At 39.2% G+C, this 15,680-nt stretch overlaps 2 protein-coding genes across 4 annotated transcripts in view; one reads left to right on the top strand and one right to left on the bottom strand.

The window, feature by feature from the left end:
- LOC308676520 (DNA ligase 1-like) overlaps window positions 1-11,334 on the top strand; it is a 33,185-nt gene extending 21,851 nt beyond the window's left edge. For 2 of the 3 annotated variants that reach the window (XM_081342360.1, XM_081342359.1), the window contains 19 exons: window positions 910-1,008; window positions 1,642-1,698; window positions 1,786-1,958; window positions 2,226-2,392; window positions 2,838-2,914; window positions 3,211-3,302; window positions 4,208-4,307; window positions 5,116-5,201; window positions 5,558-5,673; window positions 5,757-5,852; window positions 6,033-6,143; window positions 6,454-6,525; window positions 6,705-6,849; window positions 7,172-7,254; window positions 7,595-7,747; window positions 8,451-8,504; window positions 8,699-8,842; window positions 10,521-10,613; window positions 11,076-11,334. In XM_081342360.1, coding sequence (XP_081198486.1) covers window positions 910-1,008; window positions 1,642-1,698; window positions 1,786-1,958; window positions 2,226-2,392; window positions 2,838-2,914; window positions 3,211-3,302; window positions 4,208-4,307; window positions 5,116-5,201; window positions 5,558-5,673; window positions 5,757-5,852; window positions 6,033-6,143; window positions 6,454-6,525; window positions 6,705-6,849; window positions 7,172-7,254; window positions 7,595-7,747; window positions 8,451-8,504; window positions 8,699-8,842; window positions 10,521-10,613; window positions 11,076-11,150 — 1,993 coding nt within the window. In that variant the 3' untranslated portion in view covers window positions 11,151-11,334. Of the gene's footprint in view, window positions 1-909; window positions 1,009-1,641; window positions 1,699-1,785; window positions 1,959-2,225; window positions 2,393-2,837; window positions 2,915-3,210; window positions 3,303-4,207; window positions 4,308-5,115; window positions 5,202-5,557; window positions 5,674-5,756; window positions 5,853-6,032; window positions 6,144-6,453; window positions 6,526-6,704; window positions 6,850-7,171; window positions 7,255-7,512; window positions 7,544-7,594; window positions 7,748-8,450; window positions 8,505-8,698; window positions 8,843-10,520; window positions 10,614-11,075 lie in introns of those variants that run through there. The other variant, XM_081342361.1, reaches the window with a different exon arrangement.
- Window positions 11,335-11,481: 147 nt separating this feature from the next.
- On the bottom strand, window positions 11,482-15,172 carry LOC308676521 (cyclic AMP-dependent transcription factor ATF-5-like). The gene is made up of 3 exons (XM_081342362.1): window positions 15,049-15,172; window positions 13,142-13,429; window positions 11,482-12,506 (listed from the first exon to the last, which is right to left on the bottom strand). The coding sequence occupies exons 2-3, from the start codon at window positions 13,317-13,319 to the stop codon at window positions 11,851-11,853; spliced, it is 834 nt and encodes a 277-aa protein (XP_081198488.1). The 5' UTR covers window positions 13,320-13,429; window positions 15,049-15,172; the 3' UTR covers window positions 11,482-11,850.
- Window positions 15,173-15,680: the final 508 nt, after the last annotated feature.

Genomic DNA, 15,680 nt, shown 5'->3' with positions numbered 1-15,680 from the left:
TAGAGAGAGATCAGATAAAGCAGACAAGTGAATATAAACCAGAGGAAAGAGATTTAAAGATGGAACTCAACAATGGAAGGAATTATGACTTAACCCAGGCGGAGAAAAACTTGCAGGAAATATTGGACATGGAAAAGATAACCTATACGTCAAGATTGCAAAATAAGTCTGAGGACAAGAAAAAAGATTTGACAAAATGGATTATAGAGCTGTCAGAACTATGAGAATTTGAGAGACAAAAAATAATAAAGAGAAATTAAGAGAGAAAGAAAAAAGATTTCCAATGAATACAAACAGGCCAAACCTTCCCACAAAAACATTTTACTGGATTTATCTCTTGTACCTACAAGACTACAGGAAGACTTTTTGGTCCAGCAGGGCATACTGATTTGGCAAAAAAGGGGCTAAAGTTAGAATTAAGAAATTGGATGATGGGACTTGTCAGATGGAATATTTAAAGATTAAACATTTGTTTGAATGTGTATTTAAAATATTTTTTCTGCCTGATTTTACTGGTGTGGGGATGATTGTCTTACTGTAATCATCTTCTTTTCATGTCAGTGGCTAGCAGGTTTACTGATTTGATTTTATAAAATGTATTTCATTTGAAAACATTTGGCTCCTACTTAGATTAGCCTTAATACCAATTTGTAAAAAATGTTGCAATGAATCTCCAGGCCTTAAGAAAGTATGAAAATTTATCAGTCTGGATTCTCGTTTTACCAATTTCCGAAGGCTGAATCAACCCTGAGCCAGTCAAGATCAAACTCCTGGCTATGGGCAGAGGTAGCCTGCAATACTGCATTCTAACCACTGCGCCACTATGGCTCCTAAATCTTAAAAAATGTCAATTGGTCATTTTGTGTAGGATAACTACATACTGTGTATTTTCTGCCCCTGCTTTTACAGTTTACTCAAGCCATCAGTTACACTTGAGCCTGCAGAATACAATCCTACAAAGAGCACTTATCATCCTGTTCGTGATGCTTGCTGGGGCCCTGGCCAAAAGTGAGTGCCATTGCTTCTTTTAAAAATTTATCTCCTATTATTCAAGTACCAATGGACATTTCCTATCTGTTTTCATGTTAGTCAGTCTTGTTGTAAGCTTCATTATAGAATCATGTTAAATTACTGTATTAACTATCTCATGTCCTAAACCAAGATTGTTATTTAAGACCTGTGAACAGTGTATCTCGTCTTCCAGCCATAGTTATCATCTCACAGTTATTTAATATAAACTGGCTTTTGTTTAGAATAAAATTATTATAATCAAGCTACTATTTTTTCTAAATCACAAGAGTTTATTGATCAGCATTATTAGTTGTTATGGCTTAGCATTATATATGTGAGCCCACCAAATCATGCCTTATTTAACAGTCATAATATTTTTTAAAAATCATAGCTTATCACAATATGCAAGTCCAATTGAACAAAATAGATAGAATTTAGTACTGATTTTTGAGACAGAGGAGGTCCTTTTTAAGATTTTGGCATTCTTTTTCACTTACTGCTATTTTTTAGCAAATTCAGGAGATATAATATATGCAAAGAGAAGAAAGTTCACTTTGTTCTACTACTTCTGGATGATGCATTTCAGTTTCACAGTTTTAAATGTCGCTGTTATGCTAATTCTTTTGATAGGATACCATACATGGCTGTGGCTCGTACTTTTGAATTTATTGAGGAAGAATCTGCCCGGTAAGATGCCTTGCTACATATTACAGAATAAGGATAGTTGTAGCATTCAGTCTTGTCTTCAAAAATCATACATCTCTTTCTTTCTAGGTTGAAAATTATAGAGACCCTAAGCAATCTCTTTCGTTCTGCAATTGTCCTATCTCCACAAGACCTGCTTCCCTGTGTCTACCTCTGTCTCAATCGGTTAGGTCCAGCATATGAGGGCCTAGAATTAGGCATTGGCAAAACCATCCTCATGAAAGCTCTGGCCCAGGCCACAGGTGAGTCTGTCCATTTATAATCTTCCTAGGAGAAGTAACATTAGGCAATAGCTGCCAATAGAACAAACACTAGTACGCTCTTGTAATAAAGTTGAACATTTTGAATCTTATCTGAAAAGATGAAGGTACTAAGAAACGAATAGCACGCATGTGCAGGGGAACTTTTACCTTTACCTTTTTACTAAGAATTAATAATAAATTAGTCTCAGGGTTTTTTTTATTTTTATTTTAAAAAAACATGATTATATGGTCTCGTCTTCTCTCTAGGTCGCCAATTGGACCAAATCAAGGCAGAGGCAGCAGAGAAGGGAGATTTAGGTTTAGTTGCTGAAAACAGTCGCACAACACAAGGAACTGTGTTTGCTCCACCCAAACTTGGTGCTGCTGCTGTCTTTGGCAAACTCCAAGCAATTGGTCATATGGCAGGAAGCTCTGTAAGTAATGAGTGAAAGGAGATTAACAGTTCTGGAACAGAGCTGACTGTATTGATTTATTAGGTGATATAGCAAGGGTTCAATTGATTAAATGTCATATATTATATTAACTTTAATGTTTATCTGGCACAAATATTTGATGTTATAATTTCTGAAAACAGTCTAATAGAATACTAGCTTGGAGGAAGATAGAGTTTCTGAAAGCATCATCCAGAAAAATTTATTTTCAACCCTTATGCTTATCTGCCAAAAAAGTAGGTTGGTTGTAAAACTATTTTCTGAAATGCCCTGTCTCTTCCTGTATGTATGGGAAGAGCCTTTTTTGTGAGGTTGCTCTCATTATATGGAATGCAATTTTCTAAAAGTTACTATCCCTAGTTATCCTTCCTCCTTTTCTATACCCCCTATACATTTGAAAATTTATTTCTGTTTCTTTTTTCCTCAGTCTATGAACAAGAAAATTGACATTATCAAATCTTTGTTTGTTGCATGTCGCCATTCAGAGGCTCGTTATGTGGCTCGGTAAGTGCAGTTATCCTTGTAGCACAATTGTTCTCCTTGTCCCACTTCAATATACCCACATTATATTCCTAAAATGATGTGTCTTGATATTTAGTTTGCATTATCTCCATTGATTTCCTAAACTCTATTACAATCATTATTTCTTCTACATTACTTTTGTTTAGTGGCAAACTCTTAGTATTCTATTTCTCAGTGTTCTTGCTTCCATCAAACACAAAGTGACACATATATAAAGTCTCCTTCAGCCATCAATATAACTTCTTCAGTATTGTAATAAAGTTTTTTGTGCATTGCAGGTCCCTAGAAGGAAAGTTACGGATTGGGCTAGCGGAGCAGTCTGTCCTCTCGGCTCTTGCCCAGGCAGCATCACTCACTCCCCCAGGACAAAGTGAGTTTGGTTTGCAAATGGGAAATAGCACTAATGCTGACTGAAGGGAAATTTAAGGAGTTCTGTCCAATACATAGGAATACCCGATTGGCATTTTAGTGCAAAAGAGTTGAATATATTTAGAACCATCTAGGAAGCTGGTGTCATCCATAGGACAGGAAGTTTGTATTCTCTATTGAATCAGAGTTAATTAAAAGGTATAAGCTATTTTTATTATTGTTAAATAATTCAGAATTTGAAGATTTCAGTCAGAGAACAAAAAATACAATTAGTCATTAACAAATGTAGCAGTACCTTGCAACATGATTTTAGGGGCATGGGGAGCATATTCAGTCTCTCTTTTAAAAAAAATCAAATAGTACTCTTATTTCTAAAAATCCATGGCATTTAGTATATAAGTAATCCTCACTTACCAACCACTCATTCACTGGCCATTTGAATTAATGAAAGTGCTATAAATAAAAACCTGTGATTGGTCCTCAGTCATATGATTACAATTCAGGTGCTTGGGAACCGGCGGACATTACAATTGTCACAGCATCCTTCAGTGAAGTGATGGTTGTTGTAACTTTCACAGCTAACTTCTGACAAGCAAAGTCAGTGGGGAAATAGGCAGCAAGTCAGAGTGACATGACATTCTGCTTAATGACCTGTGGTGATTCACTTAAAGACTTCAAATGGAATTGACATCATAAGTCAGCATAGTCATGTGACATTGTGCGTAACAACCACTCCACATAGCAACAGAGTTCCCAGTCACTATTGCATTATTTCTTTGAATTAATGGTCAGTCCCAGTGAAGTATTCTGTACTTTCACAGTAAGCATACAAAATGTGCACATCTTAACTAAAGGAATCCAATCGTTAATATGTAAGTTAGTATGCATATATTCTTCCCCTTCTAGAATTTCCGCCAGATGTTTTGGATGCTGCAAAGGGCAAATCTGCAGATGCACGCAAAGCTTGGCTGGATGAAAGGGCCTTGATAGTTAAGCAGGCCTTCTGGTGAATATTATTTGTATTAATAAATTAGTCATAATGTCTTTCCATTGCCCCTATCAGTTTTCATAAACTGCAATAGGTAAAGTCCCAGACAGTACTAAATGCTACTGTGTATCTGGCTTCAATCATGTCATTCTTGTTTTTTAACTAGTAAAGAAAAATTTGTGAATAGATAAAAAAGGAAAGCTGAGCAATTATGTTTTCACTTTCTCTCACTTATTCACACGTGCTCTTCCTAAGTAGTTTTCTGTCTAATTCAGTCAATACATACTTATGTATAAATTTTCCTTTTGTCTTTTTGTTTTGATTGTATAATTGCTGGGAAACACCCAGCCAGGTAATAGGAGAGATCAAGTGGAGAACTAGCCTTATGTCCTTATGCAGCCGCAAGTGACTTAAGTTTAACCCTTCCTAGGTTCCATGGAACCTTATCTGTTTGTTCCCAAGGGAAGGCAAGCAGTCTGGGAGATTAAGTAGCACACAATAAAGTAGTCAACATGAACTTTTCATGTCTGGATCCAGTTGCTGTACCTGACATAGCTGGAATGCTGTCAGATTTTTCCCCCCTGTAATGATTTACGTTCTCACTGAGCTGTCTAGAACTTTTTAAAAAAGGCAGGAAAGTGCCAAAAAAAAGCCCCAATGGAGCCTTATAGAATATTAAAGGAATAGTATTAGCTTGAATCATTTGTGAATTAATAGCCTAGGACTGTGAACAATCAAAAACCACTACAAACATTAGATTATTTATATTTTTAGCTAGCCAAAATCTAGTCACAGATCTCTGCAATTTTAATTTATTTGTTTTCAGTGAACTACCAAATTATGACATCATTGTACCTGTCCTTTTGGAGCATGGTGTGGAGAGCTTGCCTCAGTATTGCAAGATCACTCCAGGTATTTTTAAATTATTTTAGTGGGAGAGGGGCACTTGATAAATCAGGAATCTATTCCTTAAACAGAACTAGCACTTCTCCAAAAGCGTTTGCTATAGCTTTTCAAAAACTATGCATTTTCATCTTAAAAAGAAAACAGATTCTATTCCTTTCGGTGGTTTGCACTTTAAAGTACAGATTGTCAATAAAATGATTTAATAAAAAGTCAGTATTCTACAACATACTTATAATTACTTTCTTCTCCTTAATCATTTCATGTTTGCTACCTTTCTCTTATCTGTCCTCTTAGATTTTACTGTGCAATGAGTCAGACATTCAGTTACTGCAAATCCCAGCTTTGTGTATTTTCTCCAACAGGGATTCCCCTGAAGCCCATGCTGGCTCACCCAACCAAAGGAATTGGGGAGGTATTAAAGCGTTTTGAAGAAGCAGCTTTCACTTGTGAATACAAATATGATGGGGAGCGGGCACAGGTAACAATGTTTGGTGTGAACAAAGAAGAGAAACTTCTATTCTCCTTTCCATTTGTTGTTCAGTGTTAACTCTTTCCATACAGATCCACATTCTAGAGAATGGAGAAGTACATATTTATAGCCGAAACCAAGAGAACAACACAACAAAGTACCCTGATATTGTCACCCGTGTTCCCAAGGTGCGATTGCTTTTAGAAATGTAACAAGAAGAGAGCAACATGGAGATGATTTTGCTGGTACAAGAGCAATTTCAGTAGTCAGTGGGTCTCCTGCAGGAGGAATGCTTTAAAGAATGGTACAGGATCGAGAATTTACAGCATGCAGAAATTCAGTTGTATTAAACTTATATTCTTGTGCAGGTGAAAAACAGCACTGTGAAATCATGCATTTTGGATGCAGAGGCAGTGGCCTGGGACCCTGTTGCAAAACAGATCCTTCCATTCCAAGTATTGACCACTCGCAAGCGCAAGGTAAAACATCACTGGATGGTTCTAGAATGTGTTAATCAACACAATCTATAATCCTTTCTTTAGGGCATATCATAACTAGAGTGAAACGTATTACTTTTTAGATAATGGGGGGAGGAGAGATGAAAGATACCATATATTGGGAAGTCTAATTTTTGAAAATAAAATACTATAGAGAAGAAATATTTTTCTTCTAACAGCTATTAAAATGTAAAAATCATGCAAATAAAATTAGACCAGAAATGTTTTAATTAGTATTCTGTGGTATAAATATCTATCCTTCCTTTTCCCTTATGGTGGCATTGTTCTTTAGGATGTGGATGCTGCAGAAATCCGAGTGCAAGTTTGTATATATGCATTCGACATGCTCTACCTTAATGGAACGGTAAGTATAACAAATGTTTTTCTCTAGAAATGAATGGTTGATGCTTTATAGTAAACTTGCCTCTTATTCTGTCTTTCTGCATCATCAATTCTTTTTGTAATTACCTCTGTATTTTCCTTACTCTCTTGAAGTCCCTGCTTGGTACCTTCTTTTTAAATATATAATTATCTGCATTTTAGTCTTTAGTCCAGAAACCTCTGTCTCAGCGCCGGACCTTACTGCATAATTCTTTCACTGAGGTTGAAGGCCAATTCCTTTTTGCCACTTCCATGGACACTAGTAATGTTGATGAGATAGCAGAATTCCTGGAACGCTCTATCAAAGGTATTGTGTAGCTGATACATATGTTTCTTTTAGTATTATTCTCATAAAACTCAACCTTCTGTTGAGCATCAAATGAAAATCAATATTGCAGAGTCTTTAACATTTAGAAGAATGATGTTTACCATCTTAACTTTGTACCTCTATGGATTTGTTTGTTTTTGATTTATTGCCCATCTCTTTCAGAAATGGACAAGCTAGGGTCAGTGCAGCTGTGAGAATAAAAAAGTGAATCATTTGTTTATTTCAACCCTAAGCTTTTTAGAATAGTAAAATTGGATAATAACATGCTACAGAAGATAATAAATTGTTTTGCCTTCCTCAGATTCATGTGAAGGGTTAATGGTGAAAACACTGGAAGTGGATGCCACATATGAAATTGCAAAGAGGTCACACAATTGGCTGAAGGTAAGAACTGAATGCTTACTTAGCCTTAAATACTATGTGATACAATTGCTTAACTGTGCTGATTTGTGGCAGGATTGGAGTTTGTGACCCCTTCCCCAAATTGCCCATGTTCTTGTTCAAGGATGGGTGGTATTTTATTTGCCATTTTACTTGTTTCTCAGTTTGAATAAAAGAGCCCAGAATGGTCAGGAATAAGGAATGCAAATAATAAAAGTTTTATTCCAAATTATTTTCCCCTACTTAACATTTGCCTTCCAGTACTAGAAAAACCTGTCTAGATGTTGGTTCTGTCCCTGTTCAGCAGTTGACTTACTCCATTAATACCTGTTTCCCATACCAGCTTAAAAAAGATTATCTGGAAGGTGTTGGTGACACCCTTGACCTGGTGGTGATTGGTGCCTACTTGGGCAAGGGCAAACGTGCAGGCACGTATGGAGGTTTCCTTCTAGCATGTTATGATGAGGAAAGTGAAGAGTTCCAGAGCATCTGCAAAGTAAGAATTTTAGACTAGCACTTTTAGGAGATTTTGATTATTGATTTACAGGTTATAAACTTTTGGTACTGAATAGCATCAGTTGCCCTGACCTTAATTGTGGAAGAGGATTGTGTGTACCTTTGAGTCAGTCTTGACTCAATGACAAGTCTTTGCAGTTTTCTTGGCAACATTTAGTGCTCAGTCACTGGAGATTTTCAGGGGGAAAAAAAGAACAGCCATTTGTCCAGGGTGGTCTGAAAATTCCTGCATTGGGTGTGGGGAGGGAGGGGGCTGTAATGGAAGATTTCCAAGATCCTTCCAAACCTACAATATTGTTTTTGAAAAGTGATTTGCTGTTGCCTTTTTTCCTAGGGCTGAGCAAGAGTGTCAAAATTACTCAGCTGGTTTTGTGGCTAAGGCAGGATTAGAATGCATGGTGTCCTAGTTTTTAGCCTAGTGTTTTTTACCACTAGACCAAAATGGCCCTGCCCATTCTAATTAGAATCTATAAAATGAGATTGCTGTAATGACAGTTTATCTTACTGGGATAAAGAAGGGGAAAACTACCAGTACTACAAAGGAAACACACAGTAAATAATAACTGAAGTATAAAATTGGTAGCTTTTATATTTTCCATACTATGTTTCCTTGTCCCTCAAGACAAATGATAGACATTTAGTTATTTGTATCTAATTGCCACTTACCCTTTATCCCTTCTCAGATTGGCACTGGATTCTCGGATGAGGACTTAGAGAAACTCCATAGCTCACTCAAGGTAGGACTGCAAAACAAAAAGCTCAATACTGGGTTTGAAATAGCCCATTTTGAACTGGAAATGGCCTATCATACAAGATGTTCAGAGGATTTGGGCTGTATTTCAGGTTCTGTGTCAAAAAGTATGCTATATGTGAGGTAGAATGTTTCAAGAGGGTCACATATTCTTACTACTCACCATAGTCTGCATTACAGGACTACGTGATTCCACAGCCACGACCATACTATCGTTGGGGTGGAACAGCTGAACCTGATCACTGGTTGGAAGCCCAGCATGTTTGGGAAGTGAAGTGTGCTGATTTATCCATTTCTCCCATCCACAGAGCAGCATCAGGTTTGGTGAGTGATGGGTGACATTGGAAGGCATCTATGTATTTATAGCAAGGACTTAATTTGTACTTACTGTAAATACTGTATAAACTGTTAATTGGCTATCATTACTAGGAAATATTTTGAGATCACAGTTCTCTGGCAGTATTAGTTCAGTATTCTGTAGCAATTTCAACACATTTTCAGCATTTTCTAAGGAAAATTTCTAACATCTTCAGCTGTTGAAATGACATTTTAAAATTAGAAATGTCTGTTACTGTTATAATTTGTATAGGCCCTAATTACTGGAACAATTTAGTTTACTTTTATATAAAAGGTACAAATGTTTAACTTGTAATGCATATATTTAAATATAAGTAACAACTGTTCACTAATCTATACTGGAAGGAAATGAAGGAGAACTGTATTGTGGGTGATCAGGCTGTAATCTCAAAGTTTAAATTTTATTTGATGGTTTGAATGTGTAAAATTACCATAATTATGTATGTTTTTGATACTCAATTTGAAATACTACATTTCCAAATGCTGTAGGGTAGAAAATGACTGGGTAGAAAAAAAATAAAACACTAAATAACGGTTTACAATGGGAATTGAGATTGGGCACTAAGTGGTGCAGTCATAAAACGCGACATCATGTGATGTCACTTAGCAATGTCCATTCCAGCACTTCCTGGTTGCCATCATTAAGCAAATCCCCCCCCCCCCAATTAAGCAAAGATATATATTTTCAACCTCCTGCCAGCTTCCCTATTGATTTTGCTTGTAGGAAGCCTGCAAAGGCCACAAATGATGATCATGAGACTGTAGCACACTGCAACGTCATAATCGCAAGTCGGCACCAAGCATGCAGGTTGCAATCACATGACTGAAGATGCTGCAATGGCCAGTACTTCAGTGACAAGTCATAAGTGCCGCTTGTTCAGCTCTATCACAACTTTGGTCACTGAATGATCATTAATTAAGGACCACCTGTAATGGGGAAATAACTTTAGAATTTGCTCTTAACCTAATGTAACTTTATTAATGCTAGAAGCATGTTCAAGGATTTGGTAAGATCTGGTGGATTTGAAGCCCTTTGCACAACTCATAAACTCAAAGCCTTTCCAAGAGACTTCAGATCTCATTGTTTCAGAAACTAGTGAAGTCATTTTGGTAGTGCTGGTTTTTCTCCTCTAACAAATCATATAGTGCGTGCCTCGAAAATGATCAATGAGTGTTTCTGATCTCATATAAGCATCTCACCTCTGCTGTTACACATGCCAAAGTATGTAAATTTACAGGCTATGTATTACATTATAATATTTCAGTCTGTGCCATAGATAAATAAGGTTTTGCAAAGTTGAAACAATAAATACTATTATCGCCAATGCCTTAATAAATTTTTATATTTGAATATGGTTGCTTCAGTATAGTGTGTGTGTGTGTGTGTGTGTGAGAGAGAGAGAGAGAGAGAGAGAGAGAGAGAGAGAGAGAGAGAGAGAGAGAGAGAGAGACCAAAGTTGCCCCCAGAAGTTATAGCCTTGTGAATGGATTAAATAGTAATTGGATTTTTAAAGATCTATCTTTGCTAACAAAAGAAATTACAGGGAAGGGACATAGTAATTAACCATTTCTCTTCACTGCCCAAAAAACACCCTTTTGAAGGAGGCTTTATGAAACTTCAAGGATAATTTATTATTCCATGCAGGTGGATGAAGAAAAGGGCATCTCCTTACGTTTTCCCAGATTCCAGCGCACCCGAGATGATAAGAAACCAGAGGAAGCCACTAGCAGTTCTCAGGTAAAGATGGCAAGATATCTATATATAAATTCAATTAGTATAAATGAATCAGCCAAGAATTGTTTTCAGTATATGCAAAGTTGGATTCATGTCCTTTTGTATTATTACCTGTAATCATGAGAAGACAGACTAAGTAATTTTTGAAGTCTAGGGCTGTTTTTTTGTGTTTTTTAATAGTGTTTTGCTGAAAGTGCTAAAAGAGGCAAATGTGGGCATGGACAACATTCCCATCCTTTTGGATTGAGCTTCAGATTACCCACATTGTTCAATTCTCTAAATGAAAAAATTGGCATGGGGTGGGGTTCATGGTAAAATAGAAGTGTGTGTGTGTGTGAGAGAGAGAGAGAGAGAGAGAGAGAGAGAGAGAGAGAAATAAGCAGGTAAGCAAACTACAACTTTAGGACAAGAGACCATCCTACAATTTTTATGTACAAATATTCAGCCACCTTTCTCTTAATACAGGTAGCTGAACTTTATCGGATGCAGCAGCAGATCCAAAATCAACTGTTACTGGAAAAATATGATGATTTCTACTAATAATAAAGTTTTTCTAATTGAAGTTTTTGGGCATGAGGTCATGGTACTGAACATAACTGATGTGTGTTAAGTTTGGGATAGAGAGTAAAATGGCAACTGTTGTTTCCCAGCTGAATGAATTTCTTTGATCAGGTATGAAACTTAAGTTGGTGATAGTGTATAAATAAACCTTGATATTTTTAAATTCCTGTTTATGTGGTTTGAGACATCTTCCTGGGACATCTGTAAATTTGACTCAGATCAAGTGTTTAAAATAAGTGTTTATTAGTGCATAGTTAGGTACAGGTAGCTTAAATTCTATAAAGTCTACATAAAAAAGCTATTACACAGCTTCAGGACTGTTGTCTAGGTTGGGGGGGGGGGAGGGGGGGAAGGACACCATCCCAATACAGCTTTCCCTGATAATCCTGGTAGTCGCCACAAACAGGCTAATCTTAGTTCTTTCCTACAACAGCAGTACCAATTTCTTTCAAACTAGATTCACTCTCTCCTTCCTACATCATTCCTTTTCTCTACATCTCTGCATCCGTCTTGCATTACACACTATCTCCTACCCCAAAGGGTAATGCAGGCTACTAAAGTGCCAACATTTCCCAAACATAATTTCTAACATGCTTGTTCTGTTCTATATACACTGTTCCATCGCTCTCCCCCACATGAATTTTTCATTTCACGAGGGTAGAGGGAGGACTCCTTGCCACTAGGGGGTGGTACGCAAGCGCTGACTGCGTGCCTTGTATACTTCAATGAGCAGGTCCTTGACGTACTGGATCTCTCTCTCAATAGATTCTGCTTTCTCTCGCAGATCACGATTGCGTGCCTCCAAGGCCTGGCACTCGTCCCCCAATGCTTCGTGTTCGGCTCGTTTACGCTGACGGTACCGCAGGGCTGCTGTCTTGTTCTGATCTCTCTTCTTTTGGCGTCGATCCCCTTTAGGCGTTATCACAAGTGATTGCTGTACTGAGGCACATAATTCATTGCCCTGCAGGGGGAGCTCAGCAGGCGTTTCCCCACCATAGAGCTCCAACAATTCTAAGCAACTTGAATCCAAGGTTTGCAAGGGTGCAGGTGTACTGTGGTGGTGGTGGTGGTGGTCCAGTGAATGGAAGCCATCACCAAAAGGAAAGTGAAAATTCCCATCAGAGGGAGGGGTGCTGGGTGCTACCTGATCAGGTGAGAGAGTTTCCTCCAAGAAATAATCCTCCATCTGCTCCAACTCTTTTTTGAGCAGTGAGGCCATGGCCTCCAGGTCCGGAGCAGGAGGAGAGGGCAGTGAGAGTGGCGAGGACTCCCCTGACACACTCAGGAGCGTGGCCAGGTCTGTGCGTTCCGTCATCCAGTCTGAGAAGCCATCGCCTAGGGAGTAGCAAAGCAAAACCAGATAAAACCACAACTTAAAACAAGAAAGTAAACTTGGATGTTCATGTGCATTTTCAGAAACATACCAGAAAAACAGCTTGTTACAGTATGTATGGAATATTTCAGAGAAATGTGTTATCTGAATTAGTATAGGAACAATGAAATTATAATATGGGGTAAACAGAAGCCAAAGTAGTGGTGATGGGGAAAGAAGCTAAGGAATATTGAAAAACTATTAAAAGCCCTATTTTTTTCCCTTGCTTAACTGTCAAATTCGGGCTGCAAAAATTTATACATCTCCTAGATAAGAGCAAAAAAATTCAAGATGCCTACTCTTTCCTGCCGTCTCCTAATCATCTGAATTTGTATCCTTACCCTTGGTTCCAGATTGAAAAAAAGCTATCAATTGACCATGCATTAGGCCTCAGATAACTAAATGGATTCATCTTTAAGTCTTTACTATCATCCCAACACTATGAGGGACCTTTCACAATGTTAGCACTCAACTATATTAAAATAGCCTAGCAAACTAGTATTAATCTTCTGTCCCTAAAGAGAATATTCCTTGCCTTTTATACATGTAAATTTTCTCAAATTCCAGGATTTATTCTATTCTCACTCCAACTGGTCACCTGTTAGCACTGGGCGCTCCATGCCGAGGACAAAGCCCTGATCCACAGGTCCGGGTAGCAGCTCACTGTGACCGGCATGGGGCAGCCGGTGCTTGAGCAGCTCTGGCCTACAGGACATGGTGCTAGCTGGGATCATGGTCAGGTCCAGGTCCAGGGTCAGTGCTGCCAGCAGAGACATTGTATTGGTGATCACTCAGGTTTAGTGCAGGATTTGTACGTAGCAGGCAAGACGTGGCTCTGCTCCTGCAGGCAAGGATAGTGGTGGTGGTGGTGGTGGTAAAAGGAGACCTGGAAAGCGATAGAAATATTTTCTCAATCAAATCACTAGCCGAGATTTATTTTTATTTGCAGAACAGATCAGACAGGATTTTTTTAAAAAATCCCATTTATATCCCGCCCTTCTCCGAAGACTCAGGGCGGCTTACAATCTAAAGCACAAATCAATGTGCTTAGCAATGGCCTTCATTCTATGTATATGCCTGCTTATTAGGGCTTTTGCCCCCCCCCAGCGGCATTATTACAAAGTCAGCTTATTGCCCCCAAGAATCTGGGTCCTCATTTTACCTACCTCGGAAGGATGGAAGGCTGAGTCAACCTTGAGCCTGGTGGGACTCGAACCTGCACTAATTGCAGGCAGCTGGTGTTACTTAAGGAGGCATTAGCCCACTGCTCCACCAAGGCTCTGTTTTACCTGTAGCAAAAATCTTAGCACTTTGTTCTGTGCTGCAATCAACTTGTGTGAAAAGATCTGTAGAACAGGCCTCTGTTGACAGGCCAATTACAGATACATAACTAGGCTGAGACAATACCCTCTGCAGGTAGTCCTTGATTTATGACCACAATTAGGCCCAAACTTTCTGTTGCAGTTGTTAAGAGAGTCACACCCCATGTTATGATTTTTACCACAGTTAAGTGAAACAGTGCAGCTGAGTGAATCACGTGGCTATTAAGCAAATCTGGCTTTCCCCATTGACGTCTGTTGTCAGCTGGGAAGGTCATAGATGGCAATCACATGACCCCAGGACACTGCAACCATCTTAAATATATGTCAGTTGCTGGAAGTTTGATCATATGACCATGGGGATGCTGCAGCGGTGATAAGTGTGAGAATCAGTCATAAGTAACTTTTTTCAGTGTCATTGTAACTTTGAACGGTCACTAAATGAAGTCATAAGTCAAGGACTGCATGTTGTAATAGGTATCTAATTACAACTAGGCCCAGCAAAACGTTAGCCAAATTAAGGGCGTCGGACTCTTCAAAATACCAGGGAAAGCATGCAACAGGGACAATGAGCTTTGCTCCCTGCATCAGTACTGCAAGCACCACACTTCTAACAATTGGAACCCTCCCACCCACGTGTTGGATTTCAACTCCCATAATACTCAGCCAGCATAACCTTTATGGAAGTTTGGTCCAAGACCTCTGAAGATGCGAGGGCGTAGTGGCAGGTGTAGACACGCATGTTTGCGGGAAGAGGCAGTGACAGCCCTGCGGTCACACAAAGGCTCCGCTGGCGGCCCGGCTTCTCTCAGTGGGGTTACGCAAGCCGCATCTGCTTCCTTCCCCAGAGAGCAGAATGTCTTACTGTACTCCCCGATGGAAAGAGGGGCGGGCAGACAAACAGGTTTTAGCATGCTAGGAAACGGAGGAGGAGCGGGGGGGGGCTTAGGGAGGAGAGGAAACATAGCGTTGCTACTCCGCATCTGTACAGAGATCTGGAAAATCTCACCATCCTGAACGTGTCGCCTCCGCTTCGTTACTTTTCCTTCGGTTATCCCCATCCCCACCCACCCCCGCAGGGTTGCAAGAGTCTTTCTGCCATCCTAAGCGACCCCCACCCCTTTTTTCCGAGAGTGGGCCGGGAAAAGGTGAATGGAAAGAGACAGCATCCCAACATTTTACTTACTCCATCTTGCTTGTTCTGTTGCAGCGTGCAATACACGCTAGTTTTCCTTCGGGATCCACGCCGCCCTAGAAAGCCATGTCCTCGATCTCGCGTGCCTCACCGGCGCTCTAAAACTCAAATCCTAAATTTGTGACAGGAGCAGAATGAGTCACAACGGGGTGGAGCCTCCGTATATATCCCTCTGCCTCAGCGCAGAGTCTTCGCGTATCCTTCCGCCTGCACACTTTCCTGATGGATACTGCTTTCACTAATGCGCATGCTTCGGAGGCGGCGGGGAAAGGAAGCCCTTTTAGTATTTTTTTTCCAATGCCGTTAAGGCGGCAATTGTGTTTTTTTTAAAAAAAATGCCGGGAATCAACATTTAGCTGATACTTTCAAGAGTCATTAAAAAGTTAGGCTGCCCTTAACTGGTACCTTGTGTCTTTGATACGAACTGATTTCCAAACTATTTTCTTATAGAATTCCTAGTATGCTAGAAAGATCGTCCTCTTGTCCACCACTACCCAAAGCCTGTAGTATTTATTTGGACAGGACCTTCTGTATATTTTAAAATATAAGCAGAGGCAGGCCCGTTGGTCCAGTAAGTCTTAAGACTAACTGTAGACTCCTGAGTTTGTGTTTCCATGGGGACT

The sequence above is a fragment of the Vipera berus genome (genome assembly GCF_964194415.1).
Source record: "Vipera berus genome assembly, chromosome: W".
NCBI classification, from domain to species: Eukaryota; Metazoa; Chordata; class Lepidosauria; order Squamata; family Viperidae; genus Vipera; species Vipera berus.
Note: the sequence above shows the minus strand (reverse complement) of the source record. Positions and strands in the feature narration are given on the sequence as shown.

Excerpts from the sequence above, each read along its gene's own strand:
- LOC308676521 (XM_081342362.1), bottom strand. The coding sequence starts at position 13,319 with ATGTCTCTGCTGGCAGCACTGACCCTGGACCTGGACCTGACCATGATC. Across the intron at positions 12,507-13,141 it reads GGAGCGCCCAGTGCTAACAG|GCGATGGCTTCTCAGACTGG; the intron begins GTGACCAGTTGG and ends GCTACTCCCTAG.